This window comes from Blennius ocellaris (assembly GCF_963422515.1).
Source record: "Blennius ocellaris genome assembly, chromosome: 2".
Lineage (NCBI taxonomy): Eukaryota > Metazoa > Chordata > Actinopteri > Blenniiformes > Blenniidae > Blennius > Blennius ocellaris.
The window spans coordinates 12,880,043-12,902,351 of record NC_137651.1 but is presented as its reverse complement, the minus strand read 5'-3'; the positions used below and the strand labels follow the sequence as shown (position 1 = coordinate 12,902,351).

Here is a 22,309-nt window from a genome sequence, read left to right as displayed (position 1 = left end):
GCTATATAAGAGAAATCTATTTGTTTTTATATGTCCTTTGGGGTGGTTTTGTATTTTATAAAGAATATATATCTGGACATGACTCATTACATTATGTTGGTTCAAATTAAGATAGGTATTGCCTCTATGACCCAATACCTCGACCCATAATGGCCTTCTTTGTGTTCCTCTCAGGTCTCAGCAGAATTATATAACATTTTGGTCCAAACAGTGCCATCAAGAGGCCAAAACTGGATGCCAGGATGGCAAAGACCTCTACTGCATCTGCATAATTACCTGGTGAGCTGATGTAAGCAGGAACAAAGGCCACCCACACAGCACAGAAGATCAACATGCTGAAAGTGATGAGTTTGGCCTCATTAAAGTTATCTGGAAGATTTCTTGCCAGAAACGCTAAAAGAAAACTGAGGATGGCCAGTAGGCCGATGTAGCCCAGTAACACTGCAAAACCAATTGTGGAACCAACGACACATTCAAAAACGATTTTGTCATTGTAGTATTGTGTGTTTTTATGTGGGGATGGTGAGGAGGAGACAAGCCAAGCTGTGCAGATTGCTGCTTGGATTGAAGTGAGAACCACAACTGTTCCTCTCTGTTGCATAACACCAAACCACTTCAGACTGGCTTCTCCTCCTGGTTTGGATGCTCGAAACACAGCCAGAACCACCATAGTTTTAACCAGGATACATGAGACACAAAGCACAAAGCTAATCCCAAAGGCTGCATGTCTCAGCTGGCATGTCCACAGTCTGGGTCGTCCGATGAATAACAGTGAACACAGGAAGCAAAGTTTAAGTGACAGTAAAAGCTGGAAACTGAGCTCAGAATTGTTGGCTCGTACAATAGGAGTCTTTCGATAATGGATGAAGATCCCCAGAACAACAGCACTGATAAATGTGCCCAGCAGTGAAGCAGTAGTCAGACAGATACCCAGAGGTTCATGATAGGAGAGGAACTCTGTTTTCTTGGGAACACAGTGGTCACGCTGGGGGCTGGACCAGAAATCTTCTGGACAACTGATGCACTCCACAGAGTCTGGAGATAGAAGGAAGAGAGTGAAATACCTGCTGTATGAAATAAAAGAAAACATAGTGATGAAGAAACACCTACTGGTCTTATTGCTGATCTTTCCCCCAGAACACGAGACACAGTCGAAACAACACACAGGTTTTCCCTTTTTTCTCACCATGCGTGTCCCTGGAGGACAGTCCTCACTGCACACTGACTGAGGAGGCTGGAGGGAGACAGAAATTACTAGTCACTAAAGCCTGGAACAGTTCCTGCCGCTATGATAAATAATGGGTGTAATGAAAGGTGGGGATCAAAAAGGCAAATTCACTTAGAAATTAACCTGGTTTGACTCAAAATTCCAGAAGATGCTATCCTCATCAAGTATGAGTTCATCTCCTTTGGAGGTCGACCCCTTCACCTCTCCTATGTTCAAAACCTCAGTTCTTCCATCGGGGAGCCTGAACCAGTTCATCACATCATAGACTGGTAAAGCATCTCCATTCTCATCAAATGACACCTGATCACCGAACGGTGTCGTGAAGTTCACCTTTTGCAAGTAATACACAAGCTATTCAAATAGAAAAAAAAATAATAATTCAAAAATTCAAATATGAAATTTGAGTGCAAAACAGGCAAACAGGCAAGCTATGGGTTTGCCATCTAACTTCTTGTATTAATAGAATAGTTTAAGATAGTGCTCTCTTTCTTTGGCCTGGAAATGATTGTGCTCCACACATGGTTGATAGGATTGAACAGATTGAGTGTAAAGTGATTTCACACCTGCCAGGGCTCCAGTCTTTGTAAACTGCTGCAGCTGTGCCCTTTGAAAGGCCCTCTTCCAGGCTCACACTGCAGCATATCAGCAAGAGCGTACGCAAGAGCATACACAGCTTTGTACACGTTGTACTCCGGTCTGAGGTTTGAAATGTCCAGGAATGCAGTCTCCACATTTTCCAAATCTTCCTCTCCTGTACATATTGTTTCTCCAGCCTCCACCAAACCTTCTGAAGGAGATGCAAATCTACACTGAAACATGAATTCCCAAAACTGATTTACCTGAAATATATTAGAAAGTTATTGAATAGCTGCAATGTGCAGAAATCAACTTGTTGCATCATTATTTCATACAGCAGATTTTTAGTACACACACCCACCATACTATTTCCATGGCTTTTATCATGATGCAGGTCAGGACGTATTTGCAACAGGAATTTCTTGAGTCCAGATATTTCTCCTCGACGTATAGCAATGCCCAGAGTGCCGCCCAGGTAAGGCATGAACTGAGGAGTGTGGAGCACAGTGGCTGCTGTCCAGGCTTCACTGGCAATCCACTGAAGGCCTGTTACATGCTGTCTCACCACCTATGTGACATATATGAAAATAAAGCTTTTTTGCTTATATCTTTTCCTCATTAATAAACAAGACTAATCAAACTTTTCGACATTGATGGAATTTTCTACGTTGCTTCCGCGAAGGATCTGAATCTCAAACAGAAATATTTTCTGTACTTCCTCTTTGATAGTAAAAAACAGGAATGCTTTTTTAACCTCAATGAATATTGCTCATAGTCTACATTTCCTTTTTTTAATACAAGAAAACAACTGTAATTCTTTCCAAGCCAAACCTCTTCCATAAGGTTAATCATGTTGGATTCATGTGCAAACACGATGACCACACGAGCTGTAGACTTCTTCATCACACCCACAATCCTCTGTAATTTAGCTCGATCCTTGGCCCAGGGCAAAACTTCCAAGTAGGCCAGACAGCCTCCACCACTCAGACCCAGGTCAGACTGGAAGGATCGAGCAGCGTGGAGTCCATAGTCATCATCACTGACCAGCAGACCAGTCCAGGTCCATCCAAAGTGCTTCAAAATCTGAATCATAGCACGCACCTGAAAGGAGTTATTGAAGAGTTACTGTGCAGTGTAAGTGGGAATATTAACATACTACATGGAGTGCCGTATCAATCCTTACAAGGTGAGTTGTGTGGTACAAAGTGTTGTCATGTTATGTAGTAAAACAAAATACCAAATTATGCTTTCTCTTTTTCTGGATGAGAGAGAAAATTGTGAAGAGTTCAGTGCACAGGCTAAATGTTCATGTTTAATTGTTGTATCACAGCATTCTAAGATAACAATGGCAGTATAATAGCAGTAAATTTGTTTTCATTAGTTTGTCAATTGAATTATAATTGCAGAATCAATTGCAATTGATTCTGCAATTGACTCAAAAAAAACCCCAACTCAATTGATTGAGTTTTGTTTTTTTTCAGTTTTGCTTTTCACCTGGAAAACGTCACTTGGGATGGTCCTGAAGAAAGATGGAAACTTTTGCCGGTCACTCAGGCAGGAGCAGGTGGCAAAGTAACTCACCTGTGGAAAATACACACTGTAATATCTCGAGAAAAAACCCCAAATCTTACAACCGCTTGACACTACAACTTTACATCATACATAAATATCTGATGTAATCAAAAGATCAAATGAAGTGATTAGATGGCTGAAGAGTAAACTTACCATAGGTACTCTGTACAAGCCGAAAACAGTGGAGATGGCAATCGAACGTGTTGAGGATGAATCACCCACCAGTCCTATAACCGGAGGACTTCCTACGCATGTTTCATTTAATGTGATTTGCTCATCTTGACCGCTGGCCAAAGTCAGCGCTGCACGAAATCCAATGCCAAGTTTGACACAGTTATCATACAAACTGTATCCCAGAGTCACGTTTGGTAACAGGTTAGAGTTTCTGTTGATCTCATCAATAGCAAAGGCCATGGTCTGGACTTGTCTGAATCCTAAAACATCAAATCTAACACACAAAAACAATGTTTTTTTTAACAATATGCAAAAATTCACAACACAGATACAAATTGTATAAATTGGACGCCAATTTGTATAAAACAAACAAACAAACAAAAAAACAACAACAATTTTTACAACATAATGCAGCAAATTGAAAAAAGAAGTGCACACGTGACATATATGAATGCAAACAGTACACCAGCTAAATATTCACCAAGCATTATAAAATCATAGAGAGAGATTGTGTAAAATGTACTCAACAAATGCAGACTGTAAAAGCACGTTGCTCCTGTCAGTCTGCCTTTATCCTCGGTACTCACCCATGGCAGGTAGGTTCTGGTGGCTTTGAAGTGAAAGAGAGGTCAGGAAAGACTGAAAAGAAGTGACCTTCAAACAGCCCACCAAAAACCACATCCCCAGCTTTGTGTATCCCACTAAGATGAAATTGTCCCTGTAATTGACAGGTAGGAGAAAATAAAGTGGACAACGCTGCAGAAAGAAAGTGAGACAAGAACAAAACTAAGTTGGCGTGGAAAAAGGTCCACATGACTTCTGGTCGTCAGAGCTCTGCTGTCACGTTTCATCCCTCCGTCGCCTCCTTTTATTAAGTCATATCGCTTAATCTGAGATACCACCCATCGGGGCAGAAGAAAAAGAAGGGGCAGGGCCATTGATAACATTGAAGCCGATCAGTTGATAAATTGATGAATTACTAAACTATATAGCTTTCAATTTGAGGATGATAATCATTTTGTAATAATTGCTTATAACCTTTCCAGCTGTTGCACCCATGGTTACTTATCATGGCCTATTTTATTGCTTTTACTTTGGTCCTATCGCATTATACCTCTTACCTTTACATAAAAGCATTCCTCGGCTGTTCTATTGTAAATGTATGAGTTCATCAGTGCCCTTAACAGCTATTTACAATTTACAACTATCAAAATTAAGAGTAAAGCTTGATGGATTTTAAAGTGCTTGACACAAAAGATGTCAACATTTTATTCACCTTTGTACACATTAATAAGACAGCAAGTATGATTTCAAAAATAATGTTTATTTACAATGAAATAAAACAAAAACACACAAATTCTAACTACCTACATACAGTTTGGTGTGTAGCTGTCAAGGTCAAGGTCAAGGTTACTTTATTGGTACCCGTGGTGTTTTACAGGTTTTGTGATCGCTTGGCACATCATAACAAATAAATACACACAATGAACCAAACAGGCAGATAATAATAATTGGTCGAGTGAGGCAAGATAAGGTGTGTGTGTGTGTGTGTGTGTGTGTGTGTGTGTGTGTGTGTGTGTGTGTGTGTGTGTGTGTGAGTGCGTGTGTGTGTGTGTGTGTGTGTGTGTGTGTGTGTGTGTGTGTGTGTGTGTGTGTGTGTGTGTGTGTGTGATGCAGAGAGAGAGCGAGAGCGAGAGAGGTGGAGGGAGTAGGGAGATGTGTGATGGGACAACAAGCAAAATGGTGGACCACAAGAAATTATATTCAAAATAGTGGTTACGGGCGAGGCAAGATGGCTGACCTCGGTCTCGACCATGTGTTTGGGAGAACATAACTGCATAGGAGTAGACTCTAATGTCTGCTTCTTGAGTGTGTCTCTTTTATAGGCCCATTTCTAAAATGAGTTTACATGAATGCGATTTGCTTTGTAAAACACTGTAGTTGTCAGTGTTGAGTTACATGTGGGATGTTGTCTCTGATGTGCTATGTGAGGGGGTGGGGGAGGATTCACATGGGTTACAGTGACTGTCGGACCCCCTGCTGGGTCATATCTGGCAGCAACATGGTGCAGTCACAAAGCTATCTTTCAGAAATGGAACTAACTTTTCTGTGGTCTGCTGAGATCTTCAGTTTGGTATTAGAAATAACAAGTGAGCAAATGGAGACAGAAAATGTTTTATTGCATACCGGTTGTCCAGGTAATATACATCAACCAGACATCTGAATCTTTTCAGGATTTGGCAGCAACTCGACCAATAATTGCCTTCTTTGTGTTCCTCTCTGGTCTCATCAAGATTAAGTAACATTTGGGTCCAAACAGCGCCACCAAGAGACCAAAGCTGGATGCCAGTATAGCAAATACTTCCACTGCATCTGCATATTTACCTGGAGAGTTGATATATGCAGGAACAAAGGCCACCCACACAGCACAGAATATCAGCATGCTGAAAGTGATGAGTTTGGCCTCATTGAAGTTATCTGGAAGATTTCTGGCCCAAAATGCTAAAAGACAACTGAGAATAGCAAGTAAACCGATGTAGCCCAGTAACACTGCAAAACCAAGGGTAGATCCAACAGCACACTCATAAACTATCTTGTCTTTGTGGTATTCAGTGTTTTTATGTGGGGATGGTGAGGAGGAGACGAGCCAAGCTGTACAGATTGCCGCTTGGATAGAAGTGAGAACCAGAACTATTCCTCTCTGGTGCATCGCACCAAACCACTTAGAAATAGCTCGACCTCCTGACTTTGATGCTCGAAACACAGCCAGAACCACCATAGTTTTAACCAGGATGCATGAGACACAAAGCACAAAGCTGATCCCAAAGACTGCATGTCTCAGCTGGCATGTCCACAGTCTGGGTTGTCCGATAAAAAGGAGTGAGCAAAGAAAACACAACTTAAGTGACACCAAGAGCAGGAAACTCAGCTCTGAATTATTGGCGCGGACCATGGGTGTGCTGCGATGAAAGGTGAAGATCCCCAGAACAACAGCACTGATAAACGTGCCCAGCAGAGAAGTCGTTGTCAGACAGATACCCAGAGGCTCATAATAAGAAAGGAACTCAGTTTTCTTTGGAACACAGTGGTCACGCTGGGGGCTGGACCAGAAATCTTCTGGACAACTGATGCAATCCATAGAGTCTGAAGAACAGGTGAAACATTTTTAAGACAAAAACTATATTGGTCGAAAGACAAGAAGAAAGAAACACTCACTTGTTTCATTGCTGATTTTCCCCCCAGAACATAGTATGCAGGTAAAACAGCATGCAGGTCGTCCTTTTTTTCTGGCCATGCGAGTACCTGGAGGACAGCTCTCACTGCACACTGACCGAGGAGGCTATGGTGGAGAAAAACACACAAATATATCATCAAGTTTTAGTGTACACAACTGAGTTGTTTGAACACAAACAAAAATACCTTTTTCGATTCAAAGTTCCAGAAGATTTTTTCTTCCTCGAGTATGAGTACTTCTTCATCAAAGGCCGACCTCTTAACTTCACCCACATTTTGAACTTTAATCCTTCCATCAGGGAGCCACAGCCAGTTCATGACATCATATATTGGTAAGACATCCCCATTATTGTCAAATGACACTTCATCACCAAACGATGTGGTGAAATTAACCTTTTCCAAATAATGTACAAGCTGTGAATGGGTGATCAAAAATAAAACTTGTCAGAATTTATAAACGTATTGAAATTAAACACATTTCTGTCCCTCATACATTTATTTGAGACTTGAGATACAGGCAGTGTTTGATATATCTATTTTAGTTTAATCAGTCAGTCAGGACTTTTGAAACACAAATATTGTTAACGCTGCATATTGTGAGTGTGGAATTCATACAATTCTGTGCAATACAAATCTCAGCATGTTTCAATTGAGATAGGATATAAATTGATATCACACCTGCCATGGTGCCAGTGTTTGCAGTGTGGCACAGCTGTTCCCACTGAAAGGGCCTCTCCCTGGTTTACACTGCAGCATGCTGTGTAGGGCATATGCAAAAGCATACACAGCTTTGTAAACATTGTACTCAGGTCTGAGGCTGGAAAGGTCCAAAAACTCAGTATCCACATTTCCCATGTCTTCAAGTCCAGAGCAAACCGCTCCACCAATTTCCATCCAACCAGCTGGAGTGGGTTCAAATCTACACTGAAATGTGTACTCCCAAAACTGTCTCACCTAAAACAGCGGCAACATTTCACACAATATTAATCAAACACATTTGTGGTTTTGTGCATCAGTTAATTCTACAAGTTTGAATTACCATGTTATTTGTATAAGTGCTTCCTTGGCCAGGATGTATTTTTAACAAGAACTCTCTGAGTCGTGGTATTTCTCCTCGGCGGATGGCGATGCCCAATGTGCCGCTCAAATACGGCATCAGACGTGACGTCTGCAGCACAGTTGCTGATGCCAAGGCCTCACTTGCAATCCACTGCAGACCGGTTACATTCTGTTTAACTACCTGTATAATTAAAGACAATTATTTTTGAATCTCAGTAAAAAAAATCACATTGTAGTTTTAAAACACATAATTCAACTTTATGTTCAACAGGCAAACAGTGCTTTTAAGGGTAGGTTGGAATGTGAAAATATGGGGGGAAAGTTTTCAATGAGTTAATTTTTCATGTCGATACCACCAAAGACCATACTATACCAGACCAGACTATACAACAATATTACAATTTTTTTTCATAAATTTGTAATACAGACACTTAAATGTTGAAACAACATTTTACCCTAAGACCCATGGGTAATGCAGATTTCTGACATTTTTAAAAACAGATTGAAAAGTCACCTTTGCAAACAAGCTATTTGTTAATTTGTGAGTGCATGTGAGTGTGTGTGTGTTTATGATCATTGTGTAATTTATATCATTTTCCATTGCACTTGTATGAAAATTGCTGTATAATTAGAATGATCAGAATCATTAATTTAAAAACAAATCATTGTGTTTTGTATATCTCACCTCTTCCATGAGCTCAATCATGTGAATCTCATGTGCGAACACAATGACCACACGAGCTGTTGATGTTTTCATCAAATTCACAATCCTCTGAAGTTCATTCCGGTCACTGTCCCACGGCAAAACTTCTAGATAGGCCAGACATCCTCCACCAGACTGCCGCAGGTCCAATTGAAACGACTGCGCAACATGGAGTCCGTAATCATCGTCACTGACCAACAGGCCGACCCACGTCCAGTCAAAATGCTTCAAAATCTGAATCATAGCACGCACCTGACACATTGGTGATATGAAATTAATATGCAGAAAGTCAACTTTAGCGACTATGACAATTGTCATGTGCACATCCCAGTCAAATCACAAATAACACCTTGTTTTGACAAGCTGGTTGTTTGACCTTTAACACATGCTTTTTGCTGTTGTAAGTGTTTTTCACCTGGAAAGCATCACTTGGGATTGTTCGGAAGAAGGTTGGAAACCGCTGCCGGTCACTCAGACACGAGCACGTAGCAAAATAACTTATCTAAAGGAAAAACCACAAAGAAAACATATAATTATGCAATTAATACAACATATACAGCTAATATGGATTGAAATATTTGCATGATGTTGCATCAATGAACTAAAGTTAAATCAAATCAGAATTTCATTCAAGTATTGCACTACAAGCTAGACGTGATTCACATTTTAACTTACAATGGGCATCTTGTATAAACCCAGCACATTGGAAATGGCAATAGAAAATGTTGAATAGTGATCACCGACAATCCCGATGACAGGAGGGATCCCTGAACAGTCCTCAACAAGCACAAACTGCTTCTCCTGACCACTGGAGAGTGAGATTGCTCCACTGAGCCCCATGAGAAGTGTACCACAATTATCGTAGATGCTGTATCCCAGAGTCACATTAGGTAGCAGGTTGTCGTTCTTGTTGATCTCATCAATAGCAAAGGCCATTGTCATAGCATGTCTGAACCCTAAAATATCAAAACTGAGACACAGACATTAGTATTAATCACTAAATTGCCAGATGCCACTGTAGGTTGTGGTAGATGTCTGTAGAATTTGAATGTGCTGCAAATGATATAGTCTTCAAATGAATTAAAAACCTTAAGTGATCATGAAATGTACATTTCCATCCTATTTCAGAAATATTTTAACACAATGACTATACTTCTCACTATACATGTTCTAAACATTATCTTCACATCTGTCTGATGATGCTGCACGTGTAGTACTTACCCACTGCAGCGGGGCTGTTGTGGTTCGGAGGTAAACATCCTCTCAGGGAGGATGGACGTGTAGTGGACCTCAAACAGTCCACCCAGCACCACATCTCCAGGTCTGTGCATTTCATTCAGATGAAAATCTTTCTGTAATTTACAAGATGAGGGAGAAAAAGAAGACAAGCACAAAGAGAACGGAAAGAAGCAAGCAGAGACTATGCAGACACTCAGGAGAACGTATGTGTGAGGAAAATGCTCCATTGTTTGTTCTCCTTTGCACCCTTCTCTCTTTTTTTGCGCAGGAGCACTTATTTTATGTGCAGGTCTGTGACATCACATTTGCATGATTTCCACTTGGTAAATCATTTGCAGCACTGATGACACGAAGGCTTTCGGGGGCAGGACAAAATAAACATATCCCCCGATAATGATAATGTTGCATTCAAATGAGATTCAAACGTTAATTACAACTGCGTATTTTAGATAATTAAATACTGTCTAAATAACCTTAGTGCTTGTCTTCTTTGGCTTTTTTTATTATTATTTTATTATTGGAAAATTGTAACCTAAAACTAAAAAAACATAATTTTTATTGATGTTTGCACAGATGGTTGTGTTATTTTGCCCTCGTATTCCGTGTCCATTAATTTTCATTCATGCAATAACATACTTGTGAGACCAGCTTTACATACCTACTCTGTATTTGTGCAGTACATATTTGACAATCCATGTGAAGTGAATCATTTTACTCTTTACAACATCTTTTTGCTTCATTTATCAGCCAAAACAATCCTCAGAAAGTATGATGATTTTAATTTGTAGGCTTAGAAGTCATTCCAATATTATATTATTTACATTAAAAATAACAGAATGATTCATCATAATTGTTCAATTGTACAATATTATATCTTTTTTTTAAATATAGTGTGCTGCTGAAATAAAGTGAAATACATTCTGGTTGAAATTAGTGGAACATTTTACTATAGCATTTACATTCATGCGGTAACAGTAGCTGATGATTTTGCCAAAACAATTGCTTTCATGACTTAGTGGCTCCTCGACCCATGATTGCCTTCTTTGTGTTCCTCTCTGGCCTCAACAGGATTATGTAGCATTTAGGTCCAAACAGTGCCAGCAAGAGACCAAAGCTGGAAGCCAGTATAGCAAATACTTCCACTGCATCTGCATATTTACCTGGAGAGTTGATATATGCAGGGACAAAGGCCACCCACACAGCACAGAATATCAGCATGCTGAAAGTGATGAGTTTGGCCTCATTGAAGTTATCTGGAAGATTTCTAGCCAAAAAGGCAATCAAAAAGCTGAGGATGGCCAGTAGGCCGATGTAACCCAGTAACACTGCAAAACCAAGGGTAGATCCAACAGCACACTCATAAACTATCTTGTCATTGTGGTATTCAGTGTTTTTATGTGGGGATGGTGAGGAGGAAACAAGCCAAGCTGTACAGATTGCCGCTTGGATAGAAGTGAGAACCACAACTGTTCCTCTCTGTTGTATCGCACCAAACCACTTCAAAATAGCTTCTCCTCCTGGTTTTGATGCTCGAAACACAGCCAGAACCACCATAGTTTTAACCAGGATGCATGAGACACAAAGCACAAAGCTAATCCCAAAGGCTGCGTGTCTCAGCTGACATGTCCACAGTCTGGGTTGTCCAATAAATAGGAGTGAGCAAAGAAAACAAAACTTAAGTGACACCAAGAGCAGGAAACTCAGCTCTGAATTATTGGCGCGGACCATGGGTGTGCTGCGATGATAGGTAAAGATCCCCAGAACAACAGCACTGATGAATGTGCCCAGCAGAGAAGTCGTTGTGAGACAGATACCCAGAGGTTCATGATAAGAGAGGAACTCAGTTTTCTTGGGAACACAGTGGTCACGCTGGGGGCTGGACCAGAAATCTTCTGGACAACTGATGCAATCCATAGAGTCTGAAGAACAGGGAGAAGAGTAAAATCTATTATGACTGTACATTCCAAGTCTACATTCAATAAGAAACAAGGACAAAATTAAAAAAGAAAACCCAACACACTCACTGGTCCTATTGCTAATCTTTCCTCCAGAACAGGGAATACAGTCAAAACAACACACAGGTTGTCTTTTCTGTATGGCTATGCGACTACCTGGTGGACAGCTCTCACTGCACACTGAGCGAGGAGGCTGCGGAATAAAAGGACATGTTTTCTTACAGTGGTACAATGTTCATTTCACAAAAGCAGATGACTGAAAAGAAGAAATAACCTGTTTTGATTCAAAGTTCCAGAAGATTTTTTCTTCCTTGAGTATGAGTACTTCTTCATTTGAGGCCATTCTCTTAACTTCACCCACATTTTGAACCTTTGTTCTTCCATCAGGGAGCCACAGCCAGTTCATGACATCATATATTGGTAAGACATCCCCATTTTCATCAAATGATACATGATCGCCAAATGATGTGGTGAAGTTGACCTTCTCTAAATAATACACCAGCTACAAATAGAAGAAAAGAAGTAACAGCTTCTATTCAAATAATAACATGCAAGGATTTGTCTTTTCTTTGAAGATATTTAACTGAAGAACAAAACCCATGTTTGGATTTTTCTAAATGTACAGTATTTTAGAATGTTTTATAGTATGATTAAAGCCAAGTCTCAAAATCTATTTCTATTCACATTTATACTGTTATATCATCAGCAAATAGTGATCATTGTCACACTTGTCATACATTACAGCCACAAATAAGAATACGTATAAGAAAAAGAATAAGAATAAGAATAAGAATAAGAATAAGAATAAGAATAAGAATAAGAATAAGAATAAGAATAAGAATAAGAATAAGAATAAGAATAAGAATAAGAATAAGAATAAGAATAAGAATAAGAATAAGAATAAGAATAAGAATAAAAGTGTACAATTTAGAATACAATTGAAAACATTTTAATGACAATATATTGCTAATAAAAGCAGTGTAAAAAGGTTTTGTAAGATGTCACAAACTCTGACTCCAGTTTGCTTTCTGTACTAATCCCCTGCTTAAACCGTTGGGTGTCACAGCTGTTTTTCATAAAGTAATAAAAGAGAGGGAGTATAAATTCATATCACACCTGCCATGGCTCCAGTGTTTGCAGAGTGGCACAGCTGTTCCCCTTGAAAGGCCCTCCCCCGGGCTCACACTGGAGCATGTCATTAAGGGCATATGCCAGAGCATACACAGCTTTGTAGATATTGTACTCAGGCCTGAGGTTGGAAAGGTCCAAAAACTCACTATCCACATTTGTAATGCTTTCTTGTCCTGTGCAAAGAGTGCTACCATTTTTTCCCCAACCAACAGGTTCAAATGTACAATGAAACATATATTCCCAGTACTGTCTCACCTGAAACAGATACATAAAGAATATAAATAAATAGACATCCCAGTATGAATGTACGTGTGTGGTTCAACTGAAGTCAAGACGCAATTCTTACCATGTTGTTTTTATTGTTGTCTTGTTTGTCCGGTTGTATTTGTAAGAGGAATTCCATGAGCCCTGAGATTTCTCCTCGACGAATTGCAATACCCAGAGTGCCGCTCAGGTACGGCATCAGACGGGGAGTCTGGAGGACAGCAGCTGCTGTCCAGGCTTCACTTGCAATCCACTGCAGACCCTTCACATTCTGTTTCATCACCTGTGCAAATTAAAAAACAAACCAAAAAAAACCAACGTTTTAGATCTTAAAAAAAAAAAAAATAAAATAAAAAATGACATGTTCAGATGAAGAACAATGAGCTGAATTATTTTTTCATGGGCACAGTTTTCAAGTGAATTACACATTGGAACATAATAATAGAAAAGTAAATAGTTTAGTGAATAATTTCTGCACCAAAAATATATATACTAAAAATAATTTTACAAATCATAATTGTGATAGTTGTGTAAACTACAGCCTACAGTTATGTATTTATTTTACAATTCTTATTTTTTTGTTAATTGATGATACTTCTGACTTCAGTTCTTGTGTTTTAATAATACAGCTACATTATAAATAATATATAATATATTTTAAGAAGCACTTAAAATAAATAAAAGTACAATAAATTATAATTATAATCTCACATTATGAGTTGACAACTTGTTTACCACTGATGTCGCCCCGCTCATATGTCATTGTCACAAGAGAATTTAAGAAAACTAAATCACGGTTTAGTAAGGCAGTATAAAAAAATAATAAAAATACATTGACCAAAAGACATATGCACTTACGCATGCATGCACCTTCCTCTTTGTGTGTTTATTATCATTGTGTAATGTAAGTCATTTTACATTGTACTTGTATGAACAGTGCTGTATGATTGGACTGATTGATGAAATGAGAGCATAAACAAGTAGATTGTTGCTGATCATGATCATCAATTCCTAAAATTAATGTGTATTGTATATCTCACCTCTTCCATGAGCTCAATCATGTGAATCTCATGTGCGAACGCAATGACCACACGAGCTGTTGAGGTTTTCATCAAATTCACAATTCTGTGAAGTTCATTCCGGTCACTGTCCCAAGGCAAAACTTCTAGATAGGCCAGACATCCTCCACCAGACTGCAGCAGGTCCGTTTGAAACGACTGCGCAACATGGAGTCCGTAATCGTCGTCACTGACCAGCAGGCCGACCCACGTCCAGTCAAAATGCTTCAAAATCTGAATCATAGCACGCACCTGACACATTGGTGATATCGATCAGTGTGCAAGTTCAGCCAGTACAACTAATGTCATATACACTTCTAATCCATATCACACCTGACTTGAATTGCAATTTGTACCATTTCTACAAGCTTGCTGAATTGTGTGAAGCAGGTTCACAACATGTTATTAGTGTTTCACCTGGAAAGCATCACTGGGGATTGTTCGAAAGAAGGTTGGAAATCGCTGCCGATCGCTCAGACAGGAACACGTAGCAAAATAACTCACCTATACATCACCAAACAGAGTTAGTGCACTATTGAGTGTCCATGCAAGTGTGTGTGTGTGTGTATATATATATATAGTTATCCAAATATTTCAAATTGACATTAAAATGAGACGTAAGTGACGAAAAGAAATGAAAACATGAAACTTACAATGGGAATTCTGAACAAATCGAGCACATTCGAAATTGCAATCGAAAATGTTGAGTAAGTTTCCCCCACAATCGCAATGACAGGAGGGATCCCTGAACACTCCTTCTGTAGCACAACCTCCTCCTCCTGACCACTGGAGAGTGCGATTGCTCCACTGAGCCCCATAAGAAGAGCACCACAGTTATCATAAAGACTGAATCCCAGAGTCACATTCGGTAGCAGGTTGGTGTTCTTGTTGATTTCCTCAACAGTAAAGGCCATCGTCATAGCATGTCTGAATCCTAAAATATCATACCTGTGACAAAAAAAAACCCCACAATTAAACAAAGAAACCAGAAGCAGTTACAGAAAAAGCTAAAAAAAAAAAGAAAACTATACCAAAATCACAATTATTAACACACTGTATGTGTTGCTATACATTTTCTCTGGGTGTATTTAGCTGATCAAGATGGTGTTTTACTAGTTATAGCTTATTAAGAACATTCCATGACATTAACATTTCTTTTTTAAGCTTTCGACAGACAGCATAGTATTCACATGTAAAAAACCAATGTGTACAAGCATGTGTGCATGCACTCACCCACTACAGCGGGGCTGCTGCGGTTCTGAGGTAAATGTCCCTTCAGGAGCATCTGCAGTGTAGTGGATCTCAAAGAGTCCTCCCAGTACCACATCTCCAGGTCTGTGCATTTCATTCAGAACAAACTTCCTCTGTAATTTACATGAAGGAAGAAGAGAAGACAAGCACAGGCAAGGGGAGAATATACAGAATAAAATCGAGCAGGTATTGAAGTGCATGTGGAGAACTCCCCTCATAATTAGTTCTCCTACCTTAGCCCCCGTTTAATGTGCTCATCAGCATTGGTTTATTTTATATTAGGGGTCATGCCAAGGGCTCACCGTCATCTCAGTGTCACGAAACAAACTTAGCAGCAGGGCAACATGAAACACAATAAGAAACGCCCTATTTCTGACTATACACAAGTAATGGGTATTAGTTTTACACACCTGTGGAAAGGTTTTAGGCATTTCTGTATATCCCAAAGAGGCAATACCCGTATGAAAACACTCGGCCTCAGGTGGAAACATTGGTCATTAATAGCTCTATTTTGAGAGGATTCCATCTCCAAAACATTTTGGCATTCTTGCTTACAATGTTTCCTACATGACTATGTCTTGTTTTTTTTCTGTACTGTTGAATCTCAAAATGTTGTTCTTTATTCAATTACATATTACATCTCAGAAAAGTACACTATAACATTTATTAGCTAGGACTAGTTTTTCTAAAGATAAGGTAGCAGGTTTGTAGAATCAGGCTTCACTCTTTGTAGTATTTTCTTTTATTGAACTTATTGCATTGCCTGAAACCAACTATATAATGGAATCACACAATACTTGAACATTACACTTAATGATCTCCAGAAAGCGCATCTCCCACATAGATCCACTGTTGTAATGACATGTAGGGAGCTGATTGCTGCAATGCATTATGGGAGTTACTGTTTGTCTTGTTTTAGCATCGTTGGGGGTTATATTAGGTTTGTAGTGTTGGGAATGATTGTGTTGTGTTGTATTTGTGTTGCTTAGTTCATGTAGTTAGTAAGTTCATCAAGTTTAGTTTATTAGTTGTAAGTTGGCAACTGGGAGTGAAGAAGGTTTTGTGTGAAGTGTCCTCCTGCCATGGTGTTTCTGTTGGTTTTAGTGTCAAAATAAAATCCTATGCTGCTTATAGCAGGCATAAAAGATAAGCTCTTGAGTTCTTTTACATGACTCACTACAAATTTAAAGTGCTGTGAGTTTGTTTCATTCTATTTCTTCTAAAGCATGGAACCTCCTATGCGTTAAGCTGCTGGATCTGATTTGTTTGATGCATTTCACAACAACACACATGGCATTGTCAAACTTCAGGCATTTGCTGCAACCAGTAGCAGTCACCTTTCTTTTTGCGATCGGTATCTGGGTGGCGAGCTCAGAAAAGGTGACTGCTGTCTGGCTGTTCATTACACAAAGCCGGTGTAACTTAGCCTAACCCCGACCATCAGCCCCAATGAAGGACGGTGGGCGGGAGCTGGCTGAGTGGCAAAGTTGCGGGCCGCACAAATATTATACTTTCATATCAAATTGGGAGCCACAAATTATCGCCGCGAGCTTGAGACCCCTAGTCTCATGACTTCCTTTGAGGATTTCTACCTGTGTATTCCAGTCAACACAGTTTGGATTAAAGAGACTTCTGTAGCTCAGATACGGTTGCTAAGCAACTGTGGTTGTAATGTTTGGAGCTCTCATGTGAGCAGAGATCAAAGGCTTTAATATCAGTGACGTCAGTGGAAAGTTTAGAATTCCAAAGAGACTGAGTTTGATCTGAAAGAGAATGATGATGGTAATGCATCATTCACAGATGTAATCTGCCATTTACTTTAAACGCTCATTGTACCAGATAAGAGAGAAGTGTTTCGCTTTTTCAGTGCCAACCATGATGAGTTTGTGGGAACTAGTAGACCCATTGGACGAAGATACTGATGATTCATATGAGGAAAAGCTCTCATCAGAGGCTTTTTCTAACAAGCGCACCAAACTCCACCAAAACTCACCAGAGCTCAATGATTCTCAACGGAAACATAAAAAAATGGATAGATGGGCTGATCTCTCGCCAGAGGTCTTTGCTTCTGATGAGTCATCAGAGGTTCCCTCTGATGACAATGCCAAACCCCACCACAGACCACCAAAGCTGCCTATTGCCTCACGGAAACATCAAAAAAAGGATAAACGATGGACTGATCTCTCAGCAAAGGTCCCTACTTCCAACAAGCTATCAGAGGTTTCCTCTAATAACAAGGCCAAACTACACCACCCCTTACCAAAGCTGCCTGTTGCTCATCTGACAGCCACCACAGAGAGGAGCCAAGCTTCAAAGAAAGATGTTGGTTGCATCAAGCAACCTGTGGAGGCTTTTTCAGCAGCATCGCTGCCACAGTGGAAAAGCCTTGAGGAGAAAAAGACACCACACGGCGATGTTTACAAAGTGGCCGTGGACACGTTGGTGGAACTGCTGTTGTGGAGGATTTTTCGGAAAGCTGGGATTCACATCTGTCCGAGTTTCAAACAGAACAGCGATCGATTGTTTACGGCAATCTGGTCTGAAGTTCACAACCTAAACATTATCATGAACTCTGGAAAGTTCAAAGATCTCCACAAAGACATTTACAAGAGTCTTCAGAAAAAATGGGGTTCTCCAGAAGATGTGTTGCTTCTGATTTTGACTAGAGATCGATCTGTTGAAGCCACAGTGGCACAAATGGTGAAGAAACATTTGATGAAAGACAACAAAAAACCCAGTGGCATTATAAGATTATTCCAGTCTCTTAGGAAAGCAGCTGACAGGATGTTCAGAGGATCAACAAGGGGATGAGTATGAGTAGCTTCAATATGATCTTCAATGTGTTCCCAAAGAACACACCAACAACCAGTGTTGCCACAGTTGATGGTAGTGATGAATGTGAGTGAAGTGTGAATGTGAGTGTGAGCCCTGTGACAGACCTGCGATATGTGTTTGCCCCGTGCCAACCTTTCCAGGGTGTGTATTACACACATTCAGATTCAGAATCAGAATCAGAATCAGAATCAGAATCAGAATCGTCTTGATTGTAACAGGTACCACGAAATTGCTCACATCCAGGAGAGTTGAAGACAAAACAGCAGCCTTGGCGACCAGGTGTCTGTGAATCCGAAATGTAGATTAGGTTTGTTTTCGTTCAGGCGATTCAGCTTTATCTTTCGACCTTGAGTGTCTCTGGTTTCCATGCTGCTCCAATTGTGGCAAGATTTTAGCTTCCCAATCGAGTTCGAATATCCTTCAAGATGGTTCCAATTTCGCGTAAACTTTCAAGAGTCGTGACTTGCGTACTCTTGAGTTCGTTTATCACATGAGTCTAAGCATTCAAAGCTTGGCACAATCCCTCAGTGATGATAGGCAGCCTTCCCAATGCAGCTGCCCACGTCTTCTCAACTTTGCGATAGATCAGAAAGCCGCCAGCCCCAATCAGCAGCATACCTGCTATCATTAATCCCAATATGTAGAGGTCCTTCACATCCTCGATGGAAAGAATGGCCAAACACAAGGACCTCCAGGAACCCCAGAAATCCAACATGTATCCAGCTGCAAACGTCCCATCGGGACATGCGGGCTCTCCTTTGCCCGATCGTCGTGTGGTAAAAATTTGGTCGATGGCATTGAGAGACCAGTTGATCAATTCCATGGTTCCGGTTAAATTTGGATGTGGGTGTGAAGAGAGGCTCTTGTAAGATCTGACATGAGACAGTACAGGACGGGAGCATCAAGCGGGGAAGACGAGGGGGAGTGGAGAGAAGAGAGAAGCGCCTGCCTTCGCCGAGAGCCAGAAGAAGCCGGTGGAGCGTTCCAGTTTTCACAGGGACCCTGGACATGCCTTCTTCTGGTGGGAGTCAAGCTGAAGGTCAAGTCAGGCTAGGCCTGTGTGAATACGCCACGAGGAGGATGTGTGGACTTTAAAATGGTGCAACATTATGAAAAAAAAAAACAGACAATAACTGAATGAAAAGGTGAAAGGAAATCGACAGCTTTTGTTACTTTGCTTCTTGGATCATTTTAGCTTTGCAGACATTTAATGATATTTCTGTCAATTAACATCAATTCAGATTCAGAATGACTTTATTAGTCCCTTGGGATGACTCCCTCAGAGAAATCCAAGTGACATGTTTCTCTTTCCACAAGATAATGAGGATGTACTATCTTAACAGTCCAGCCTTTCATTTACTTTCCAAAAGTCTTTCATGGTCAATAGACAGGACTACATGTTTACAGTCCATCATTATTGAAGAGCTCATAGTCCATAGAAGCATCGGTGGGCCCCCTGTATTTTAGCAAATGGGACAAGGAGATTACCATGTACACTCAGGGTTGTGTATGCACACGTCAGTGCCATGTTTTCAGGAAGTCTATTCTGTACAGAAGTCTATTCTGTATGTGTATAGACTACTAATTATTAGGGACCTCCCTCTCTAGTGCCACCTAGAAACTTTTAATCGCCCACCACGGCCCGTAGGAATTTCGTAGAGAGATGCAACGAATACGAACTTTGTTCATCTCGTCAAAACCTACAACTCACGTGCTCTAACTTTGGACCTAAATCCAACAGTAAGTCCGCTATTTGCCTTTCAAAGTAAGATTTTCACCCAAAAAGGCCCTCACGGAAAATCTAACTCCTCATAGGGGAAGGTCGTATCGGTCTGACGAACATATCCTGTGATAGCGGAGATTGTCTACTTCAAAAATTTAGAGGGGATTTTTCTTACCTCGTCTGGTTTCATTTTTATTAGCCGTCAAAGTTTTTCAATGCCGAATTTGGCTTTCTGCCTTCTCTCATCTGAATACATGGGAAAACCGAAATTTCTTCTCCAAAACCACCGATATCAAACACCCCGAACAACTCCCAACTGTTCACAAACCCTGAGTCTCAGCCACAAACTGAGCACATAGTCATCTCCACGAGAACTTGCCGAACAAGATGATGTAACATGTGGGGAAAATTCCATAACAAGTCACCTTTATAACGAGTTAAATTGACAGAGTAACTGATTTTTTCACCCGAGATTTTTACATTGAGTCCTATGGAGAATAATCGGGCTTTGTCGCCAAACAGCGGCCCCTGGTGTCCAAAGTTTACCTCTGACTGCTTCCAAACCAACACAGACTGAAAGAGGATAAAAAGTCAGACAAAATAATGGTATTTTTATCCACATACTTGCTCGATAAATATGGATTCAGAGGACTTGTTTCCAAAATATTGGAATTAAAATCCGGCCTCTGTCACTCTACTTTTAGAGTGGCTGCTCATCCAACTGCTGTGTAATTTGACACCGTGACTGCTCAGTATACAAATCTATGGGTCTCCTTCCGGAATCTTCCAGACTGCACACAACTGCCACAGACAGTGTCTGACAGTGTCTGTGGCAGTTTACAAAAACGCTTCATGTTCCATCAGTGCTGAGTTTTTTACAGTCTGGATAGCAGTGACATTACAGCAGTGCTTCTCAAATGGTGGGGCGAGCCCCCCTGGGGGGGCGTGGTGGGGTGTCAGGGGGGGCGTGAGGCAGGCGCAACTTTCAGTATTAGTGTCTTTATTCATGCTTGAACGATAAAAAAAGGGCCTCCAGCTCATTTTATTAATTTATTTTGATAATCAGGCGATTGTATGCAGAATGCTGGTGCCAGCAAATCATACAGTGGTTTATACAGATAAATAAATAAATATTATCAGGTTCTCAATGGTAGTACAATTCGGGGGGGGGGGGCTGAAAAATTTTTGGTCCTCTAGGGGGGGCATGACAGAAAAAAGTTGAGAACCACTGCATTACAGTGATTATCTATGGGCTGACCTGCTGTCATATGTGGCAGTTTACGAAAAACTAGAAAGATGATGTCACTGCCCGTGCCAGTTTCCGAAAACCTGGATTGAGCAGTAGACAGTGCGTTTGTATGAAAAATCATTGCCCAAGGACAGAAAAATCATGTCGGTGCCAGATTTCGAAAACACTTCATCAAAGTCAAAAGTCAAAGTCAGCTTTATTTGTCAAATGTGCCGAATGCATGGCATACAGCCCAGATGAAATTCCGGTCCTCTCAGACCCACAGTGCACAGCGTAATAATATATTAGGAACAATTATAAGACTTAAAAATCTATACATCTAAAATCTATACACCTTATAAACATATAAACAGTATAGTAAAGTGGCATGTACAACTGAGGTAGAATGTTCGTTCAGTGGGGGGGGGGGGGCATAATGTCAGGTGCCGGAGGGGAGGGGGGGTGTAAGGGTGGCTGTGGCAGGGGGCAGAGGCAGAGGGGGGAGGGGGGGCAGAGCAGGGAGGGAGTTGAGTCTTCTGACTGCCTGGTGGCAGAAACTGTCTTTGAGCCTGCTGGTTTTGGCTCGGAGACTCTGAAGTCTCCTCCCCGACGGCAGCAGGCTGAAGAGGCTGTGGGAGGGGTGGGTGGGGTCACCTGCGATCCTGATGGCTCTGCGGGTGAGGCGGGTGTTGTATATGTCCCGCAGGGGGGGTAGAGAGACACCAATGATCCTCTCGGCTGCCCTCACGATGCGCTGCAGAGTCTTGCGGCAGGATACGGTGCAGGCGCCGTACCACACGGTGATGCAGCTGGAGAGGATGCTCTCGATGGTGCCTCTGTAAAAGGTGTGCAAGATGGGGGTCGGGGCTCTTGCTCTCCTTAGTTTGCGGAGGAAGTACAGGCGCTGGTGTGCTTTCTTGGCCAGTGATGCAGTGTTGTTGCTCCAGGACAGGTCTTCAGAGATGTGCACTCCCAGGAACTTGGTGCTGCTTACCTGCTCCACTGCAGCACCGTCGATGGTCAGTGGAGCATGCTGGGAGTGTCGTCGCCTGAAGTCCACAACAATCTCCTTCGTCTTC

The 22,309-nt window shown here is 41.0% G+C and overlaps 3 protein-coding genes across 3 annotated transcripts; all 3 read right to left on the bottom strand.

Annotated features, from left to right (window-relative positions):
* Positions 1 to 124: 124 nt before the first annotated feature.
* Positions 125 to 4,268, bottom strand: LOC308143122 (extracellular calcium-sensing receptor-like; the record flags this gene model as incomplete). Its single annotated transcript, XM_080513820.1, has 9 exons — positions 4,138 to 4,268; positions 3,530 to 3,824; positions 3,299 to 3,385; positions 2,636 to 2,905; positions 2,166 to 2,372; positions 1,792 to 2,067; positions 1,352 to 1,579; positions 1,111 to 1,234; positions 125 to 1,035 (listed from the first exon to the last, which is right to left on the bottom strand). The coding sequence occupies exons 2-9, from the start codon at positions 3,788 to 3,790 to the stop codon at positions 125 to 127; spliced, it is 2,364 nt and encodes a 787-aa protein (XP_080369946.1). The 5' UTR covers positions 3,791 to 3,824; positions 4,138 to 4,268.
* A 1,512-nt stretch (positions 4,269 to 5,780) lies between these two features.
* On the bottom strand, positions 5,781 to 10,012 carry LOC308137597 (extracellular calcium-sensing receptor-like; the record flags this gene model as incomplete). The annotated part of the gene is made up of 9 exons (XM_080506349.1): positions 5,781 to 6,694; positions 6,767 to 6,890; positions 6,971 to 7,198; positions 7,463 to 7,738; positions 7,824 to 8,024; positions 8,529 to 8,798; positions 8,962 to 9,048; positions 9,222 to 9,516; positions 9,768 to 10,012. 9 exons carry the CDS (start codon positions 10,010 to 10,012, stop codon positions 5,781 to 5,783), a joined length of 2,640 nt encoding a protein of 879 aa, XP_080362475.1.
* Positions 10,013 to 10,790: 778 nt separating this feature from the next.
* LOC308137586 (extracellular calcium-sensing receptor-like) lies at positions 10,791 to 15,569 on the bottom strand (the record flags this gene model as incomplete). Its single annotated transcript, XM_080506338.1, has 9 exons — positions 15,427 to 15,569; positions 14,847 to 15,141; positions 14,611 to 14,697; positions 14,176 to 14,445; positions 13,218 to 13,418; positions 12,857 to 13,126; positions 12,015 to 12,242; positions 11,810 to 11,933; positions 10,791 to 11,704 (listed from the first exon to the last, which is right to left on the bottom strand). The coding sequence occupies exons 1-9, from the start codon at positions 15,534 to 15,536 to the stop codon at positions 10,791 to 10,793; spliced, it is 2,499 nt and encodes an 832-aa protein (XP_080362464.1). The 5' UTR covers positions 15,537 to 15,569.
* Between the last annotated feature and the right edge of the window lie 6,740 nt (positions 15,570 to 22,309).